Below are 22,706 nucleotides of genomic sequence, written 5' to 3' on the forward strand. Positions count from 1 at the left end.
TCAATATTAGGGAAGTTAAAGCCACCCATGATAACAACCCTGTTATTTTTGCACCTTTCCAAAATCTGCCTCCTAATCTGCTCCTCTGTATCTCTGCTGCTACCAGGGGGCCTATACAATACCCCCAATAGAGTAACTTCTCCCTTCCTGTTCCTGACTTTCACCCATACTGACTCAAAAGAGGATCCTGCTACATTACCCACCCTTTCTGTAGCTGTAATAGTATCCCTGACCAGTAATGCCACTCCTCCTCCCCTTTTTCTGCCCTCTCTATCCCTTTTAAAGCACTGAAATCCAGGAATATTGAGAATCCATTCCTGCCCTGGTGCCAGCCAAGTCTCTGTAATGGCCACTACATCACAATTCCATGTATGTATCCAAGCTCTCAGTTCATCAGCTTTGTTCCTGATGCTTCTTGCATTGAGGTACACACACTTCAGCCCTTCTACCTTACTGTCTTTACACCGTTTATTCTGCTTCTCTTTCCTCAAAGCCTCTCTATATGTTAGATCTGGCTTTACTCCATGCACTTCTTTCACTGCTCTATCGCTCTGGGTCCCATCCCCCTTGCAAATTAGTTTAAACCCTCCCGAACCCTAGCAAACCTACCTGCAAGGATATTGCTTCCCCTCGAGTTCAGGTGCAACCCATCCAATCTGTACAGGTCCCACCTTCCCCAGAAGAGATCCCAATGATCCAAAAATCTAAAACCCTGCCCCCTGCACCAACTCCTCAGCCATGCAATTCAACTGCCATCTCCTCCAATTCTTACCATCACTGTCACGTAGCACTGGCAGCAATCCTGAGAATGCCACCCTTGAGGTCCTGTTCTTCAGCCTTCTGCCTAGTTCCCGAAACTCACACTTCAGGACCTCATCTTTCTTCCTGCCTATGTCTTTGGTCCCAACATGTATCACAACTTCTGGTTGCTTTCCCTCTTGTACCAGGATGTTGTGCACCCAGTCAGAGACATCCTGGACCCTCTCACCCGGGAGGCAACAAACGATGCGGGTATCCTTCTCACGTTCACAAAATCTCCTGTCTGCTCCCCTGACTATAGAGCCTCCAATGACGACAGCTCTCCTCTTCTCCGTCCCACGCTTCTGCACCACCAGGTCAGACTCAGTGCCGGAGGCCCTGCCACCGTGGCTCACACCTGGTCAGTCGTCCCCGTCAACAGTATCCAGGATGGTAAACCTATTATTCAGGGGAATGGCTACGGGAGTGCTCTGCACTACCTGTCTGCTCACCTTCGCTTCACCCCTGACTGTTACCCAACGACCTGCTTCTGACAGCCTAGGTGTGACTACCTCCCTGTAGCTCTCATCTATGACTGCCTCATTCTCCCTTATGAGTCGAAGGTCATCCAGCTGCTGCTCCAGATTCCTTACATGGTCTTCCAGATTGCTCAGCCGTATGCACTTCTGGCAGATGTGACTCTGCGGTGGAGCAGTGTTCCCCCAAGACTGCCACATTTCACAGGAGAGGCACATCACCGTCTCAGGAGGCATTGGAAAGACTAACTGCGAGTAAGCTTGTCCTCCACCTCTTCTCGTTGAAGCCTCTCGAGTCAAAGCCTCAAAACTCCACTCTTTCACAGGCCCACTCACTCAATGGCCGCTTTCCACAGGCCGCTTCACTTGTGATATCCCTCTATTTATCTGTTTGAGCTTTTCAAATGCTTGGTCACCTGAACTCAAGTTCTGGGAGACCACCAGTTTCCCTGATAACTACACCTGTCTGAAATACATCCATTTACAGCTCCTTACAGACTGTGTTAAGGGGCAGCTGCCTGGGTTAGAGAGCATGTCTTATAGGTTGAGCGAGCTAGGACTTTTCTCTTTGGAACAAAGGAGGATGACAGGTGCCCTGACAGAGGTGTAACAAGATGATAAGAGGCACAAATCAAGTGGATAGCCAGAGACTTTCTCCCGCGCAGAAATAACTAATACGAGAGGGCATAATTTTAAAGTGATTGGAGGAAAGTATAGGGGGTTGTAAGAAGTAAGTTTTTAAAACAGAAAGTGGTGGGTGCATGGAATATCCTGCCAGCAGTGGTGTTAGAGGCAGATACATTAGGGACATTTAAGAAACTCTTAGCTTTGCACATGGATGATGGAGAAAAGTAGGGCTATATAGGAGGGAAGAGTCAGATTGATCTTAAAGTAGGTTAAAAGGTCATCACAACATTGTGAGCCAGTGGGGTTGTACAATGCTGTAATGTTCTACGTTCTATGCTCTAATATAATCTGACACAACGAGACTATTTAATAGATGTTAGTACAGGGCTAGAGGATGCCCAGGATGAACAAAAGCAGAAAAAAAGTTGATTAACAGTTTGAGTTAAATGCTGGATCACAAACAAATCCACAATAACATAGGGCGCAGTTTTAAGTAAAAGCCATTCAGATCTTCAAATCTGACAAGTAAATGAATTAGATCAAAACAACCTATTTGGCCCATCCTGTTCGTGCTCCATTCAAACCTTCTATTATTCTTTCTTATTCATTTCCTTCTGTTATAGCCGCAAAGAATTCAGTGAAGTTGACTATTTATTGTTTTATTTTGATCATTTCCTACTTCTCCTTTATGTTTTCTTTAACTGTGCAGGCATAGGTGTTATGTTAGCTGTGTACAATCCATTGGCGTTATGCCCTTTTTGGAACAAATTATTATTTATGTCTAATAGTGCCTTTATTTTCTCTAAAATGGGTGATCAGGGGTTTAATCCTCTTTGAGTCTGATTAGTTGATTTCACTTTTTTTAAAAAATTGAACTGATTTTTATCAATTATAACCTTAGCTTGCAGTGTCATGAATTGTCTCCCGAAAGTAAAATTATTTAAATTTTTTGCCACTTCACTATTGCTGGATGTAATTTTATTAGTAGTTACCACCCTTTGTGGCCCCTTTTCCATTGCTACCTACAATTAGGTGTCCATTGAATTGTTTTGTTCTTTAATGTAGCTGCATTGTTACTAATAATTTCTGAATTAATTCCTCACTTTATTTCTGCTCTTCATCTTCACTTGTCATGCTCTCCATTACTCCTCTTGGATAACTGTGCATTGGCAGGTTACAAAGAAACATATAATATTGTTAAAAAATAGAAAATAACAGCCGGACTCATTGGTTCTTTGAGAGTCAAAAACTATCTATTGTCAAAAAATAGTCCTATTTACACTGAAATAAATTGAATAAAGAGCATTGAAAAGGATCCAACCTGCCCAGTCTTCCCCTACAACTAGAATTTCTTTGTTCTGGTACTGCCGAAGGGTTTCGGCCAGAAATGTTGACTGTACATTTTTCTATAGGTACTGTCTGGCCTGTTGAGTTCCTCCAGCATTTTGTGTGTGTTGCTTTTCTGGTACTGCTCTTTCTTACCCTTTCTTCTGTACTACTAGGTGGAGGTCTGAGATTGGGGGGAGGATGGGGATCTCCAGTGTCTGTGAGGGCCTGACAGGAGGTGGGGAAGTGAAGTTCTTAAAGGTTTCCTAACTGAGTTGGGTTCTGATCAGCGCTTGGGTGGTTGCTTTGCTTTGTTCAGACACAGATTTCACAGGAGGAGCCATGGATCTATTTCCCTGTTCTTACATTAATAACTATCCCTGAAATGGTATCCAAATGTGCACTGTCACTGCACTCATCTGGAATTCTCCATTTATCAGACCCTGGAATAAAAATCATGAACTTTACAATTTAAAAGGTAAGTCCGAGATTTTAATTTATTGCTAGAATTGAATTACCAGGTGCACAAAAATATGGTAATGTAATAAGTTATAGAGACACAGGAAACAAATGCGGTGCTCTGAAAAGTTTGACAAGCATCTTTTGCAGCTTTACTTTTGACTTCCATACTTCAGGAAATAAATCCCAGGAGATCAGAAGGCCTGAACATTCTGTTGAAGATTTTTAAAAAAAATTAAGAGCCATGCCCTTTGTTATTGGGGACTATGGAGACCCTTTAGGTGCTTTTGACAGGAAATCACCAGGTAGGACTCCATTAAGGTATGACTGCAGTCTATGAATGGCTGTACTTTGGGAAGCCCGATATGCAGGCATACACCTGACATTCTCTACCTGCTTCCATCCTTTCCCAGATTATGGAGTTTGCCTTCCCTAATGCAACACTAATACAGGGAACCATGAGATGTGGCAACTAGCAATGGCAGTAGCCTGGAATAACCCTAAAGCAAGGAAGCAGAAGGTGACTGATTCTGACCTCTATAGACAAAGCAGTCCAGAACACAGTTGAATTATTTTGGAGTTCATATGAGGTCAAGGTTCTCAATAAGGACAAAGAAAGCAGTCTGACTTTTGGCACATTCAAATAGCACATTTACAGAGGGAATAAGATTGGTAAATGCTGAATGCCCCGTGAAAAAGAACAGTTGTTTTTCTCACCTGAAAATCCCATGGCAGACAAATTTCACACATTACTCCTCGATTGATCACGCGAGGAAGTTATAAATCAGGAAAGAAAATACTATAGAGAACAAAGCTTTCACTGAAAAATTAGGTGAATTTTCTAGTGGCACATAGACAGCCTCAAATGTGCATGAAATTGTTCTTCAGGAAAATTCAATTTTTTAATATCACAGCACTTTTTTGGAGTTGTTTGGACACATCTCTTGCTCAGTATCACAATCAGAATCAGGCTGTTAACACTTTTTGCTGCTCTTAATGAGCTGTTCTTTAGCTCCACAACTCTTGGCTCTTAAAACCATTCAATATCTTGATTTTCAAAGTATAGTGTTCCAATTACTATCAAATTACTATTAATTATGGAAAAGCTATAATAATCACCACTAATACCAGTTGTGGGGCATTTAAAGCAAGTGACAAAATCTAGGAAAAGAAAGTTACTATAATTATGACAAGCTCCTACTTGACAATAGTATACTTCAATGATATGCCTACACAGAAAGTAAAACCTAGTCCTAGGCAGGCATTACTGATCACCTCTGTTTCAAAGACTACAGTTTTCTCAAATAAAATCTGACTCAAATCACGAATTACATTTTCAAAAGATTAAACTTAGGATAGTTTAATTCTATGATAGGAGCCTTGAGCATCAGGAAGAAACTGTGGTGCAAATGTTGCTCATGAATCATAAAAGGCAGAGGAACAGTGGAGCTGAAAACAGGTGCATTCAGAGTCTGTGATGTTCTTCTGTAAATTCTTCACCAGTAGAGAAAGCTTCTTGGCAACACACCTGCTGGAGGAACTCAGCAGGTTAGGCAGTGTCTATGGAAATGAACAGACAGTCGACATTTTGGCTCAAGACTCTTCTTCAGGACTGAGAAGGAAGGGGGAAGATTCCAGAGTAAAAAGATGACGGCAGGGGAAGGAGGCTAGCTGGAAGGTGATGGGTGAATTTAGGTAAGTGTGAAAGGTCAAGGGCCAGAAAAGGAGGAATCTGATAGGAGAGGAGAGTGGACCATAGGAGAAAATGAAGGGGGGAGGGAACCCGGGGGGACGTAATAGGCAGGTGCGAAGAGGTAAAAGATCAGAGTAGGGAATAGAGGAAGGAGGAGGGACAAATTTGTTTACTGGAGGAAGAAATCTATATTCATGCCATCAGGTTGGAGGCTACCTGGATGGATTGTAAGGTGTTGCTCCTCCACCCTAAAGGTGACCTCATCTTGGCACAAGAGGAGGGCGTGGATGGACATGTCAGAACAGGAATGGGAATTGGAATTAAAATGTTTAGCCACCTCCTTATCCTTATCCTCATTATATGCTGAGACTAAACACTGGTACCTTACAAAATGCCAGGCTGGTTCTGTAATCAAAAATAATTTAGTTAGACTAACTACACCTTAGAAAACAAGAAGCTGAGTGGATTTAAGACCCGAGGGTTGAGGGAGAACACAGTATTCTTTTAAGTTTATTTATTGTCTCCTTCTTTATTAATTGCATAGTTAGAGCTGTAGGGATCCCCGGCAGAATACTTGAATGATCCTCTGGTGGGATGTGGGAAGGCAGGGATGTCCTTGATATCTTCACCTTCAAGAAGTGCGTCCAGTTGCAGCTTCTAACAGACCATGTTAAGGAGCTGGAGCTGGAAATGGATGAATTCCGGAGTATTTGGGAGACTGGTGGCGTGATTGACAGGACATATAGAGAGGTTGTTACACACAAGTTGCAGGTCACAGGAAACTGGGTGACAGTCAAGAAGGTCACAGGGGTTAAACAGCCAATGCAGATTAACCCTGTGGTCATCCCCCTCAAAGACCGGTATACCACTTTGGATACTGTTGGAGGGGGAGAGATGACCTCGCAGACGGTAGTCACAGTGGTTGTACCAGTTTGGATACCATTGACGGGAGGGATGACCTAGCTGACGAAGGTCACAGCAGTCAGGTTGCTGGCACTGAGTGTGGCTCTGTGGCTCAGAAGGGAAGGGGAGGGAGAAGCTGCAAGCTGTGGTGACAGAGGATTCATTAGTTAGGGGAACAGAAAGGAGGTTCTGTGAATGAGAGCGAGATTTCCAGATGATATGTTGCCTCCTGGGTGTCAAGGTCTGGAACATCTTGGATCGAGTCCTCAGCATTCTTAAGTGAAAGGGTGAGCAACCGGACGCCGTTGTCCATATAGGGACCAAGGCCATGGGTAGGAAGAGGGACAGTTTTTCTGCAAAGTTAGTTAGGTGGTAAACAAAAGGACGGGACCTCCACGGTTGTGATCTCAGAATTGTTACCCGTGCCACGTACTGGTGAGGCCAGAAATAGAAAGATCATACAGTTTTACCCGTGGCTAAGGAGTTGGTGTTGGAAAGAGGGCATAAGACTTTTGGATCATTGGGCTCTTTTCCAGGGAAGGTGGGATCTGTACAGAAGAGACGGTTTGCACCTAAAATTGGATGAGATCTGATATCATAGTGGGAAGGTTTGCAGGTACTGCATGGGGAGAGTGTTGGTTAAGCTAGAAATGCAAGGGGATGGGAACCAGAGTGCCAGACAGGTAGTGAAGTGAACGTGGAGACAGATCTCAGACAAAGTCAGGAATCAAAAGTTTGAGCACAGGGGGAATTAATGTTCTGAGTTGCATATATTTCAATGCAAGAAGTATTGTAGAAAAGGCAGATGAGCTCAGGGCATGGATCAACGCCTAGAATTATGATATTGTGGCCACTAGTGAGACTTGGTTGCAGGGGGATCAGGACTGGCTACTCAGTATTCTGGGGTTCCATTTATTTGGATGTGACAGAGCAGGAGAGATTAAAGGGGAAGGGATGGTGTTACTAGTCAGGGAAAATGTCATGGCAGTGCTCAATCAGGACAAACTAGAGAACTTGTCCAGTGAGGCTTTATGGGTGGAACCAAGGAATAAGAAGGGTACAACCACATTAATGGGGCTATATTATAGACCACCCAACAGTCCATAGCCAGCCAGTGGTGTAGTGGCATCACCATCAGAGTTTGAATCCGGCCAGCTCTTTAGGCGCTTTCCATCTATGCTGCGTTGAACGTCAAGCTAGCCTCTTGGCCTCATCAAAAAAAACAGTCAAAATGCTGAAGAAATATTGAGGTTGCCACCCAATGTGGAAAGGAATGACAACCCCAGACTTAGAGGAACAATTCATAGAGAGTTCGCAGACTGTTGCAAGAAACAGAAGGTTGTGATAGTTGGTGATTTCAACTTTCCACACATTGACTGGGACACCATACTGTCTAATGTGTTCAGAAAAGTTTCCTTAATCAGTACATAGAAGTCCCGGTGACAGAGTGTGCACTTGATCTCCTATTAGTGGAGTGGTGCTGTAGCAACAACCTGGCACTCAATGTCAGTAAGATGAAAGAGCTGATTGTGGACTTCAGGAAGGGTAAGACGAAGGACCACATACCAATCCTCATAGAGAAGTGTAGAGAGTGAGCAGTTCCAAGTTCCTGGGCGTCGAGATCTCTGAGGACCTAACCTGGTCCCAACATATCAATACAGTTATAAGGAAGGCAAGACAGCGAATATACTTCATTAGGAGTTTGAAGAGATTTGACATGTCAACAAATACACTCAAAAACTTCTATAGATGTACCGTGGAGAGCATTCTGACAGGCTGCATCACTGTTTGGTATGGGGGTGCTACTGCACTGGACCAAAAGAAGCTGCAGAGGGTTGTAAATTTAGTTGGCTCCATCTTGGGTACTAGCCTACAAAGTACCCAGGACATCTTCAAGGAGCAGTGTCTCAGAAAGGCAGCGTCCATTATTAAAGACCTCTAGCACCCAGGGCATGCCCTTTTCTCACTGTTACTAACAGGTAGGAGGCAGAAGCCTGAAGGCACACACTCAGTGATTCAGGAACAGCTTCTTCTGTCATCTGATTCCTAAATGGACATTGGACATTGAACCCTTGAACACTACCTCACTTTTTTAATATATATTATTTCTGTTTTTTGCACGATTTTAATCTATTCAATATACATATACTGTGTACATATATTTACTTATCTTTTTTTTTCTATTTTATGTATTGCATTGAACCGCTGCTGCTAAGTTAACAATTTCATGACACATGCCAGTGATTCTGATGTTGATCTACTCTTAAAGAAAGTCTCTAAATATAAACCAGGAAATTATAGGCCATTGAGCCTGACATCAGTAGTGGGAAAGTTATTGGAAGGTATTCTAAGGACTGGATATATGAGTATTTGGATAGACATGGACTGATTAGGGATCGTCAGCATGGGTTTTTGTGAGGTAGGTCATGTCTAGCCAATCTTATAGAGTTTTTCAAGGAAGTTACCGGGAAAGTTGAAGGCAAGGCAGTGGATGTTGTCTACATGAACTTTAGCAAGGTACTTGATAAGGTCCTGCATGGGAGGTTGGTCAAGTAATTTCAGTCGTTCAGCCATCAAGATGAGGTAGTAAATTGGATTAGACATTGGCTTTGTGAGAGAAGCCAGAGAGTGGAAGTAGCTGGTTGCCTCTCTGAGTGGAGGCCTATGACTAGTAGAGTACCACAGGGATCAGCGCTGGGTCCATTGTCATTTGTTATCTATATTAACGATTTGGATTATAATGTGATTAACTGAATCAGCAAATTTGCAGGTGACACCAAGATTGGGAGTGTAGTGGACAGCGAGAAAGACTATCAAATCTTGCACCAGTTGGAAAATAGGCTGAAAAATGGCAGATGGAATTTAATGCAGACAAGTGTGAGGTGTTGTCCCTTGGGAGAACCAACCAGGGTAGATATTACACCGTGAGTGTTTGGGCACTGAGGAGTGCAGTAGAACAAAGAGATCTGGGAATACCTGAGTTACAAGGAACGATTGAATAGGATGTCTTTATTCTCTAGAATGTAGAAGATTGAGGGGAGATTTGATAGATGTATACAAAATTATGAGGGGTAAATGCATGTAGGCTTTTTCCACTGAGGTTGAGTGAGACTAAAACTAGAGGTTATGGGTTAAGGGTGAAAGGTGAATGTTTAAGGGGATCATGAGGGGTAACTTCTTCATTTAGAGGTGGCAAGAATGGAACAGCTGCCAGTGCAAGTGGTTGATGCAATTTTGATTTCAACATTTAAGAGAAGTTTGGATAGGTACTTGGATGGGAGTGGTATGGAGGGCTATGGTCCTGGTGCAGATCAATGGAACTAGGCAGTTTAAATAGCTCAACGCTGACTAGATGGGCTGAATGGCCTATTCCTGTGCTGTAGTTTTCTATTGCTTTGTGACTCTATTCATATATAGCAAAAAGGTAAATATACTGGGCAAGAGATGTGTTCATAAAATTCCAAAAAAGTGTTGCACAATTGAAAACTGAGTTAACTGTGAAGAACAAGTTCGTGCACATTTCAGAATTATCAATAGCTGCTGCTTAACACCTGATTTTGTTTTTTCTTTATAGTGAGTGATTCTGGAAAGACTAATTTGTGATCTGTTCACCTAAAATATTTAGCTATTTCAGATTTTCAGTGGATTTGTTGGATAAAAATGATGTAATCTCAGAAAAGAATAATTCTTGGGCAAAGCACAGGAATTTGATTTGGTTGTGTTAAGCTTTTGGTATGAAATTTTAAGTCCTACATTTGGAAATAGGGAGCCTGAGGAGCTAAAATGAAGGAATTACACACTTGCTCTGTGGTATTTTTCCCTGAGTGTCACAGACACCCTCACTAAGTTACGCTGCTCAATATAATTGTAATTGGGTCATTGATGGGCGGAGGACCTAGAAAACAATAAAATCTGTAGGTACAGCAGACATGGGAAAATGAGCTGTTAAAATGAATTTAGTTTGGCCAATGGTTTGGGTGGTTAATGGGCTTGTCTGCAAGAGTTCCCTTATGGAACTATACAAAAATTATGTAACCCGCTATTGCTCTTGCCATCCCACCCCTTCTAAGAAACTAGCATCCTATACCTCTTCTCTGCACTCCTTCCTGCACCAACCCCTCACCACTCTACCTGAATTGTAACCGTCAGAATCTAGTAACTTGAACCATATGATTTCCAGTGTAGGTTAGGGGAATTTCATTGGGATAGGGAGAAAGGTGCTGAATGATCAGTGGTAGGCATGTGAGACACAAACGTAAAGGAGCACAAGATGTCACTGCCTGGGGACTGTGCAGTAGAGGCAGGATCTTAGGAGGGCAGTAAGGATATGTTAGAGAGGGGATTGTCGTGGGGAAAATGGTTTGTGTAGAGAACAGATGTATTGGGTTGGCTGTAGAGAGAGGATAAGAGAGGAGTGTAGAGGAATGGGGATGGAGCATGGGTTGATTGAGCAGATCACTGTGAGAGGCTGAGGAGACCAGAGAAGAGATGAGAGGCTGAACAGAGGACACTCGACATTGGCAGAAAAAGGCAGGATAGGGAAGATTGATATGGAGAAAGACATAAAGAATGAACCATTTTTAAGGACGCTCCAGGCACTGCAATCAATAAACAATTTAGGAAAGACCTCAAGCCTCAAGTGTTGTGAGCATTTGCCCAAGTGACATCATTGGCATTGTATGCCAACTAACATTATTGACCCACCTCAAGGTTGGCCATCTTTTACACTGTTACATACTCAGACCACCTGGACTAAATGCTTTCTAAGTATGGGTGTTTAGCAATTCATCATAGATAAAGTTCATCCACTCAAGCAGCAAAAGCCTTTGTCAAGTAGAATTTCTTAACAAGTGTTTAATTGTTGAGATTGGAATGTGAGCTGAGACATTGGCTAACTTTTCTTTTTACTTTACAAACAATACTGGTGAACATTTCCCCTCTTCCTGTATATGTAATTGGGTTCTTGATTAAACATCTCTTTAAGGGGATTACCTGTTACATTGTTATGTATTGGAGCAGGAACTATCCTTGTAGAATACTTGCCTCCAGTACTGGTGATTGTACCTGCACTAAATAATCAAACTCATTTTTAGTTAGTTGCATAAGGCAATAAAGAGAACAAAGAATTAGATGGGGGAAGGGGTGGAAAGTGCTCTCTTCGGTCATCCCAGCATTGCAGTTATATTAGCAGTGATCTCACTTGTGACAATAAACTACATGAATGTAAATTGTATGCCAGGAGAAGGCTAGGGTTATAAATAGTAAGGTGACACCATGCAAATTGGAATATTCTCAGTAAGCTTTTTTCCATATAGTCCATCCTGATCATTTATAAAACATTGAGAAGATTCTGAAATTCTAAAACACTACTTATGCAAATATAATAAATTGCTAGTGTCCTGTTCATAATTGTATGATTACCACCGATCTTCATAGTAAAAATTAATTTTAAAACTATTCTCATATTGTGCCTGTTGCTTAGAAAATATTCATATTGAATTGCATTTTCCTAGCAGTGAGTTGATTTAGAATAGAAGTTCCCTTACCATTACAATGAAAGCAGAAATAACACTGGATGAACACTGTTGCAGCTTGCCAACTGGACCAACTGGACACTATTGCACTTGTGCAAGAGTTTACAGCAGTAATGGAATGTAAGGGCAGATTGCTAATTGACTGTCTGAATAAGAAGGCAATAAATTGGAAATTTAGTTCATTCCAAAATAGTTCATTCCAGTTTTACCGCATAGGCAAATTTCTTAAAATATTGACTATTAAAGCATTATGGTAGAACAGCTTGGATGTTTGCCTGGAGCCGTTGTGTTCATTCTTCTCCAAGAGCATCAATAATCTTTTGTCTTGCCAATGGAGTTTCTGCTTCACATTTCAGAGCTGGTCATGGGACAGGTTGAATGCAGCAGACAGGTAATAGGGCACCAGGAAAAAAACAAAAAAAAATGCTGATTGACTGCATCTCTTTCAATTTGCTACACAAAGCCCCCAGAACCTTTAATACAATTAATTGTGGCATTGCTGTACATCTATCCCTAAAAAATCAAAATTAAAGCTGAAATGTTCTGAAATTCTACTCCTTTGTGAAGAAGGATTCAAAGGGTGTTGTCCCATCTTTGGTGTGCCTACGTAAAACCATGGTAGATGATAGGAGTAGTTCCACATCACAGGAAGGTTGAGAGTTGATAATATGCCACATTTTAAATCTAGTTGGTACTACTACAAATGGAAAATATACTGGCTCCAAGGGTCCAAGCCAAGTTGCCTTGAGAACATGACAGTGTATTCCTGAAATCCTGTATTAGCTTCATGATGCTGGAGGATTTCACTGTTTGAAGAAGAGTCTCTTGCATGATTGTTTTGGTTGCAGAATCCGTGGAATCTCTTGCATTTGACCAAAATTTGGTGTCATTATCAGGAGAACACAATTAAGCAAATGCATTCAAACATTGGCGAAACCTGCCTTTAATACTATTGTCATTTTGTTCACAAAGTAATCATCCATCAAGGCAGCTGTTATTCCTGGTCAGTACTCCTGCTGCTGTCACAGAATTTCCTATTTTATTTTTTGTTCTTTTCTCTAAAATATGATTCAGTTGTAGTTTCATTGGATGCAGTGTTTAAAATACCATTATTTAAAACCTTTTCTCGATTCCAAACATCAATGAAGTTACAACAGCCTTTCATTCACCATCATTATGATACTACTCAAACCTTCCATTTTCTTGGAGTAAGGCCAATATGAATGTGAAAATAGTTTTTGGAAATCAGAGATGAGGCACCATTACATTAAGATTGTCCTCAAAGAGAACGAGGAAGGAGATTTGGAGGAATTGCTTTGTATAGTATTGCTGGTGCATATATTTTTCTGCAGTCTGTCAGAACTAAAGAAGATTGACTACATTTTGAGGCAGAGAAAGATGGAAGCCAATGACAAGCAAAATGTATTATGCTTGTTTATCATTGTGCCATAGTGCATTCATGAATTGAGGCTGCGGATATTGTAATTTATAGTTGGAGTCCTTAGAGAAGTACTACACGATATGAGCCATGTAATTACTAAAGAAGACTTGCATGAGAAAAGGGCAGGTAAGTGGCTGATAAGATCACTATGCCAGCTGTGGATGCCTTGTTAACTGCAGAAGGTTGGGTAACAAAAGGGATCAGATAGGTCTTCCTCTCAGCCTGCTTGTTGGCAAAGCTTCCTGCTCCATTTTACATTTACTAAGTTGGTTTGCACCACTCAGGGGAATTAAGTTAAGACTGTTTTAATGAAGATAAAGGTGTTATTACCAGCCGATGTAATACAAGTGAACTCTGTGCACAGAGGACAGCTAGTAGCTCAAGTCCATAGAGTACTGAAGTAGAGCCGCACCATTGTTTGAAGAATTATTTCAGAGATGGCAACACTTTTCCTGTATATCGGTCAAAGAAGTCATTATTGTATTCAACTTTTAAGAACTATCATACATATCAAGTGACTTGCCATTCATCATATAGTCACACACTTTAATAAGCCCTTCCAGAAAATGGGTTCTTCAAGGACTTTATTGACTACATGCATTTATGTTTCTATCTGGAACCCAATGGCATTCTGTAAATCCAAGACATGTTGATTTTTAATGTATGTGAGCACTTTTGAAGCTCAAAGTGCTGTCCTGTTGAATGAACTACGCTACAGAATATTTTTATCACGTAGTGTATCATTAACATCTGTAATCAGTTTACCCTACGGTTCAGAGATTTTGACTTGGATGCTGTGAGATATAGAGTGGGCCTACATATCCTGCAATTACTGTGAAACAGTGGAAGACCAAGTTTGCATTTACGTTAGTGTCTTTCACAACCTCAGTTATGTCCCAAAGCTCTTCAAAGTGTTGTAAGGTGGAGCAAAGCAAAAGCCAGTGTATACTTGACAAGGGCCTACAAATAATTGATAAAAATGACCAGTTATATTGTTGTTTGGTGATGATAAGTGATAAATATTGACTAGGACAATAGGCAGAACTCACTGTTCTTCTCAGGCATTCCTAGCTCCCTCAGCACTGCACTGAGGTGTCAGCCTAGATGATGTTCCAGAGAATTGATTAAAACCTCCATTTTATGACTCAGAGGTGAAAACACTTCCACTGAGTCAAGGCTGACGCGCAAGGATTTTATGTGTTTATTTAAGATGAAAACTTTTTAACTTTGGATTAATAAGAAACGATTCAAAAGGATGGGAGAGGGAGAGACCTTATGAATAAAATAATTGAGAAATACAAATTGTAATAAGGATGCAGATTGAGAATAAATAATCGGAAAATCAAACAAAGAAGAATACATCATCTTCGCTACTCTTATCTACTTTTGACACCACTTTCAGCTTGTACTCCTAGGTTCTCCTGTTCTACAACTCTTCCCAGTGCCCTCCCTTTCACCTTATAAATTCCTGCCATGGTTTGATCTGCCAGAATGAAATACCTCATATTTATATGGATTGAAAGCCATTTGCCAATCCTCAGCTTATATACCCAGATGATCACTATGTCCCTGTCATTTTTCAGAACCTTCTGTACTATTTACAACACCAGCTACTTTAGTATCAGCTGCAAACTTACTGACCATGCCTTGTACATTTACATCCAAATCGTTTATTTAGATTATAAACAGCAAAGTTCCCAGCATCAGACCTTGTGACACACCATTAGACACAGACATCCAGTCTGAGAAAAACCCTCAGCCATCATCCCCTGCTTCCTACCACACATCCAATTATAAATCCAATCCAATATCTCCCCCTACATCCCATACTATATAACCTTCCAGACTAGCCCGCCCCAAGGGACCTTGCTAAAGTCTATATAGACAACATCTACCCTCTTGATTACCTCCTTGAAGAGTTCCAAGAGATTTGTCAGACATGACTTTCCACACACAAAGTCATGCTGACTATCCCGAATCAGGTGCTGTCTCTCCAAATGTTGGTAGAACTTTTCCCTTAGAATTTCCTCCAGCAATTTCCCCACTACCAATGTGCAACTCACCAGCCTGTCATTTCCTGTCACAGAGTCATAGCTATGCAGCAAGAAAAGAGGCCCTTCATCCAAATTTGTCCAGGCCAATACAAAGTATCTTCCGAAGTTAGTCTCATTTGCTTCTGGTTTTAGACTCCCCTATTCTGGGAAAAAGACTGTAATCATCCATCTTTTCTATGCCCCACGTGGTTTTATAAACCTTCAAAAGGTTATCCCTAAACCATTTTCCCTCCAGGGAAAATAGCTCCAGCCAATCCAATCTCTGTTTCTCATTCAAACCCTGCAATCCCCGGAACATCCTAGCGAATCTTTTCTGCACTTTCTACAGTTTAAGCACATCTTTCCAAACGTATGGCAACCCAAAATTCACAATATTCCAGGTATGGTATCACCAACAACTTATACAGCCATAACCTGGTATTCACACTCTTATACTCAATGTGACAGATTTGTGAATGAGATACTTAGCAAATGTTCCTTAAATATTTCTAGCCTTTGGAAATCTCTGGCTCAAACCATAGCTGAAAATGTCACTAGTTGGAAAAGGTCAATGGTAACTACTGCTTTTAGCCAAGGCCCTGTTTAAAATTGGACTGGATTTGATCTTGCGTATTTGAGTGCTTGTTTGTACATGACCAGGTTCTACATGGGGTCATTCAGTGTGTTCAATAGGATAATCATTATATTGTTACAATATTTAACAAACAACAGTCTTCTCGACCATCTTGAATTGTATAGATAAAATTGTACAGATAAAAACTAACATATAATGTTACTGTAAAGTCATTGGTCTTTTTCTGCATAATGTCCAATATTATCTTTAAATGTATTCATTTGAAGAAATTCAGGGTACAACTCTTTTTTTAGTATTTTGCATTTTATTTCTGAAGTGAAACTTCATTGTTATTTTTGGATGAAATTGTGACGCTTAGGAAATTCACCCAGGTAATTCCCAGTGCAAACCAAAATGACATAAATGATAGGGATGATGTCAATCACTGTGAAGCTCCTTGCGACATTTTGCTTTGTAATTGAAGCTATCTAAAAGTGAATGATTGTTGTTGCTGAGTTTGTATTCTGATTGATTGTCTTTGTACAGAGGAGGTAAAAACTCTCAAATGATTGTGTGCCTAACATGTTGATGTGACATTTTGTCAGATATTTTAATAGATCCACTTATTTATAGGAAAGTTTAAAATGGAGTTACATAAAGATGCTAATGTATGAGGTAGCTTGGACAGCGGGTTTAGCCTTCACTGTTAATACAGAGATGCAATAGATAAGAGAAGACTATTAATGCATGCTGTTCAGTTTATCATTCATATTTTTCTGGAGTTAATAACTATAAAGTCCTTCATTAGCAGGAAGTTATCACATTCCTTTCAAAGCTATTTCCTTGGTACAAATCTCATAAATCCATAACTTAAAAATATCAACAATGTATTAATTTCTTATTTTTCTTTAAATGCCTTAACAAAATTACATATACTGCTCCTAGAATTCAATAATTGACACATACAATGATTTGCTAAATCTGTACGATGCAAGTCAGTGCAAACCTTAACAATTCTCATTCTTCTTCAATCCAGAGAGTAAAATTTCATGATCCTGTTTTATTTCATAACTTACACCCCAGAAATTGACCCAAAGTCTAATGGGTTCGATCTAATGATTTTACACTTTTGCTGACACCAAGAATTCTACTCCAGTAGTAGCCTTGCCTGTGCTAGGTGTAACCTCAGAACTTCCATCCTTAATATATTTGTAACATCTATAATGTTAGTTGTTCCCTTGACTGTCATTGGCCATTAAATCGAATGGCTCCAGCAGATTACTTGTATTCCAATCTTGGTAAATGCCTCTGCCACTGAAATCTCAGGAGCTTTTGATGCTCTAGTCTAAGTGAACTAGTAAATAATGCTAAAAATGAATCAGAGCCTGCTTCAAAGTCAGGTGGATTCAGAATTGGCTTGCCTGCAGAAGGCAGAGGGTCGTGGTGGACGGAGTACATTCGGATTGGAGGGTTGTGACTAGAGGTGTCCCACAAGGATCGGTTCTGGGACCTCTACTTTTTGTGATTTTTATTAACGACCTGGATGTGGGGCTAGAAGGGTGGGTTGGCAAGTTTGCAGACGACACAAAGGTTGGTGGTGTTGTAGATAGTGTAGAGGATTGTCAAAGATTGCAGAGAGACATTGATAGGATGCAGAAGTGGGTTGAGAAGTGGCAGATGGAGTTCAACCCGGAGAAGTGTGAGGTGGCACACTTTGGAAGGACAAACTCCAAGGCAGAGTACAAAGTAAATGGCAGGATACTTGGTAGTGTGGAGGAGCAGAGGGATCTTGGGGTACATGTCCACAGATCCCTGAAAGTTGCTGCACAGGTAGATAGGGTAGTAAGAAAGCTTATGGGGTGTTTGCTTTCATAAGTCAAGGGATGGAGTTTAAGAGTCGCGATGTAATGATGCAGCTCTATAAAACTCTGGTTAGGCCACACTTGGAGTACTGTGTCCAGTTCTGGTTGCCTCACTATAGGAAGGATGTGGAAGCATTGGAAAGGGTACAGAGGAGATTTACCAGGTGCTGCCTGGTTTAGAGAGTATGGATTATGATCAGAGATTAAGGAACTAGGGCTTTACTCTTTGTAGAGAAGGAGGATGAGAGGAGACATGATAGAGGTGTACAAGATATTAAGAGGAATAGATAGAGTGGATAGCCAGCGCCTCTTCCCCAGGGCACCACTGCTCAGTACAAGGGGACATGGCTTTAAGGTAAGGGGTGGAAAGTTCAAGGGGGATATTAGAGGAAGGTTTTTTACTCAGAGAGTGGTTAGTGCGTGGAATACACTGCCTGAGTCAGTGGTGGAGGTAGATACACTAGTGAAATTTAAGAGACTACTAGACAGGTATATGGAGGAATTTAAGGTTGGGGGGTTATATGGGAGGCAGGGTTTAAGGGTCGGCACAACATTGTGGGCCGAAGGGCCTGTACTGTGCTGTACTATTCTATGTTCTATGTTCTATAAGTTTATTCTCACAAAAATTCTCCACATTTGTTGTTCATCTTCACCGACTGTATTCACTCGTTTAATTCCAACTAACTTTCAGAAAAAAAATTGTGAATCTTTTTTGTCATTTTCAGCAGTAATTGAAGTTATAACTATAAGAACCTGAAACAGCTAATTGCCTTATACTTTCTAAATACTTTCCTTTATGATGCCGTGTTTCCAGTACATTTTGTTCCTTTCAAGCATTTCTTGACTTGAAGATCTCTATCCTGTCCTAAGTATAAAGTCTATTTCAAACTAATAATTTGATAGTTCTACCATTTCTGCCTTGAGTTGGCATCTCTAATGGTTTCAACTAATTGTTCTGTCCACATTTTGCTCTTAAAATTAATAACTGTATGATCACTCAACAACTATTGGTCCTTTTGCCTAAATTCCTTTCTTAGGTAGGAGAAGATACTGTATATTACACTGGACAACAAAGATTTTGCTTCCTGAATGCTTTTTGGTGAATCTTACAGATTTTGGGCTGCTGACCATGAAAATCACCATGAAATTTCACGATTATGCACCAATTTTTGTCATCACAGATATTTGTTATTTCAGTTCATAATTCAAGTCAATTAAAATGTTGCCCACAGTGTAAGCTGAAAAGTTTTCTGTCTTGTCCAGACATCCCTGGGCACGGTTAGACAGGGCAGATGCTGCATGGCAGGACAAGTCTTAGAACAGTTATAAAAGCATCACAGACACACCATTCCATGCATTGCGTTTACATGTATATCGGTTTGCGATCACATTGATGCGCGTGCTGTAAGTGCATAGCATATTGTATGCACACATTATAATAAAGAAATTGTATTTTCAGGAACATTTGTAATAGCAAAATGTCTCACCAATGTTGGTGCAGTCATGATATTTTCTGTTATGCTTGTGGTGAGTATACACTTAAATGTCAAAGATGGAGCATGACTCCTCTTATTAAGAAAGCCTATGAGTTCTACTTTGGGTGTAAAATTGGCGACCAAGACAAAGCCTGGGCTCCTTGCGTTTGTTGCGCAACCTGCACTGTCGTTCTTAGAGCTTGGCTCAGAGGGACTCAGAAGTCAATGCCGTTCGCTGTCCCGATGATATGGCGAGAACAGAAGGATCATGTGACAGGCTGTTACTTCTGTCTGACTAGTGTGTCTGGTTTCTCTGCTAAAAACAAGAAATCCATTGATTACCCCAATCTCCCTTCAGCCATGAGACCTGTGCCGCATGATAATAATCTTCCAGTATCAAAGCCACCAGAGATATGGAGTCTAGAGGAGACAGATGAAGATGCCATGATGCACGAGCCAGGAATAAAAAAACAACACTGATACTGATACAGATTTTGATCATTTTATGTCGAGTGAGCCTCATCTGATAACTCAATCTGAGTTAAATGATCTAGTCAGAGACTTGGGTTTCTCAAAGGCAAAAGCAGAATTACTGTGTTCAAGATTGCAAGAATGGAATCTACTGTCACCAGGCACAAAAATTTCCACAAAGGATTTCGATATTTGAGACGGATGTTTCCCAGAATAACTGATGCCAAGATTAAGGAAGGCATTTTTGTTGATCCACAAATCAGACAGGTCATCAATGATAGGCAATTCAAAGGGCTTCTAGTGGGACCAGAGAAAATCACATGGAAGGCATTCAAGAATTTTGTTGAAGATTTTCTTGGCAACTACAGAGCACCAAACTGTTTGTAGCTGGTTGACTACATGCTTCAAGCGTACAAAACCATGAAGTGCAACATGTCACTGAAGATTTATTTTCTGCATTCCCATTTAGACTTCTTTCCTGCAAATCTTGGTGCTGTCGGTGATGAACATTGTTAAAGTTTTCACGAGGACATTGCGGTCATGGAGAAGCGGTATCAGGGCAACTGGAATCCATCAATGCTGGCTGATTATTGTTGGACACGTAAGTGAGAAGCCTTAGACATTGAGTACAAATGAAAATCATCTACAAAACACTTCTAGCCTAGTTGAACTACTGCAAAGCGTCAGCATCATTATGCAATTAAAAATGCATTATATTCAATAAAAGTTAATTTCTTGTTTCTCCAAATTCTTACCTGATAGAAGTAGTCTAAAATTATATTTGTGTTCAGCTTCTTGTGGTCTATCATAACCACAGGAGATTTCTGAGGAAGCAATACTTGTGAAAAAATTTGCTGTCCAGTGTTATTACCTTCACTTGTTTAAGAAAAATATTCTTCAATTCTCTTGTGCATATTCATTTTTACACTTTATATCATAATAGAGCCTTTTGTATTGATTTACATCTGCATACTCACAGTTCAGGATTGACTTTGAATGCCTCTGTTTTCTTTGATGGAGAGATGTTTACATCAGGACGAACGCCAAAGATCTGAGCGTCTGTCTGTGGTTTATTCTGCTTTTTTGAGTTCTCCAATATAAATTGTCTGCTGTGCATCCCTTTGTCATTCAAAAAGCCTTGATCTCTCATGGAACTATCTGAATATATTTTGGTGCTGGACTGAAAACCTTGATCTTGGGTTTTCTCACTTTCTGTAAAAAAAGATAAATAATACAATTAACCATGATAATGTGTATCCACAACTGTTAGATAAATAGTAGGTAAAATTTAATGCACTGAAGCACAATTACATAAAGCCTTTTCCACCATCTGTTCACGCTGACGAATCACCTACCTATCACAGATCCAAGCATCTGTGCTTGTACTGTAGAATATATACCGTAATTAGAAGTATTTATTTAGAAATGCATTGGCCTAGGAATTTGATTGCTATGTTTAATGTTGATATGCTCTACGTCCTTCAGTTTGAGGAAAATTGATTGCTATGTGTATTCCGGTACTTCGTATTTACTTACTTCACACTATTACTGCAATTGTCCAAATATCGAGTCACAGTCCTTGTGTGCATGACATGCTTTTGCATAGGGGCTGGTTATTTTGGAAGGATTTCAATCAATGTACATACAGTGCAGAATATATGTCATTTTCATAATTTTATACTATTAAAATACTGTTCACTAAGTACACACACCTTAAATTTTCTAGCAGCCCTTTCACAACATAGCCTATTCCTGCATCCAGAGTTGATAATCGTGATGCCACCACTCGGAGGTTGGGCATGAGCCTTTTCAGTGTGAGCCATTCTTTGTCAAGGTAAGTTGTTTCCTTCCTTTTCTTATATTCCTTTCATGATGCCTTGATCACCATTTCCCTCTCCCATGATCATAACTTCCCTCACCAACTCCCATTCATGTCCCAGTGAATCAACAGTTGATTCCAGCGGAGAACCCACTAGGAGAAAACTGACCAAGATGGGTGTTAAAATGCCAAAGTAAGGTGTTTCTGTGTTTCCTGTGTCTTAGGCCGCCATACAACATTGCAGTGTGGTAGAATTTCTAGGCCTTTCCTTCTTAAGTCATAGACTGACATGACAAGGAAGAGACTACTCATGGTGTGGACTAACAATATCTTATATGGCAGAATATGGACTATTTAACTCAGATTGGCTTGTGTGCTACATTGCCTCACTTTCTTTCACGTTTGGGATTGAGTCCACCTTTTATACATTTCCTTTTTCTGATTGGTTTAAGATCTTAAGTTTGGACTGCTTTTGTAGGTTCAGATGAGGGTGTGGCCATGAATTAACTCTTCCTCGATATTACCATGTCAGTGGCAGCCCAAATAAAATTTGGGAAGTTTGTCTAGTGAAAAGATTTAATAATCAGTCTGAAACATTTGTGGACCACCTTTGCTCCATCCACCAAAATTGGAATTTCCTAGCGGCCATCCATTTTAATTCCTATCCCCATTCGGTCCTTGGCTCCTCTAGTGGCATAATGAGGCCACTCTCAGGGTGGAGGAGCAACATTTCCTATTCCGTCTAAAAGCCTCCAACCTGATGGCATGAATGTTGGTTTCACCTTCTGCTTTGTTTTTTTCTCTATCTTCCCCTCTCCCTTCTATTCCCTACTCTGGCCTCTTCTCGTCATCAGCCTATCATCTGGCCATGGTGGCCCTCCTTCTTCCCTTTCTCCTTTGGTCCACTCTTCTCTCCTATCGGATTCCTTCTTCTCCAGCCATTTAGCTTTCCCACCCTTCTGACTTCACCTTCTACTTTGTCCTTCTTCCTCTCCCGCATTTTTTTATTCCGGTGTCTTTCCCCTTCCTTTCCAATCCTGAGGAAGGGTCGCGGCCTGAAATATGGACTGTTTGTTCATTTCTATAGATGCTCCCTGACCTGCTGAGATCCTCTAGCATTCTGTGTGTGTTGTCCTGGATTTCCAGTACCTGCAGAATCTCTGAAACAACTGTTTCTTTCTCTCCATTAATGCTGCCTAATATGCTGAGTATTTC

At 40.7% G+C, this 22,706-nt stretch overlaps 1 protein-coding gene across 4 annotated transcripts in view; it reads right to left on the reverse strand.

The window, feature by feature from the left end:
- LOC140200477 (myotilin-like) overlaps positions 1–22,706 on the reverse strand; it is a 160,256-nt gene that overhangs the window by 74,639 nt on the left and 62,911 nt on the right. For all 4 annotated transcript variants that reach the window (XM_072263851.1, XM_072263849.1, XM_072263852.1 and 1 more), the window contains one exon: positions 20,650–20,884. In XM_072263851.1, the coding sequence (XP_072119952.1) occupies positions 20,650–20,884 (235 nt within the window). The remainder of the gene's footprint in view (positions 1–20,649; positions 20,885–22,706) is intronic.

The sequence above is a fragment of the Mobula birostris genome, chromosome 7, assembly GCF_030028105.1.
Source record: "Mobula birostris isolate sMobBir1 chromosome 7, sMobBir1.hap1, whole genome shotgun sequence".
Taxonomy (NCBI): domain Eukaryota; kingdom Metazoa; phylum Chordata; class Chondrichthyes; order Myliobatiformes; family Myliobatidae; genus Mobula; species Mobula birostris.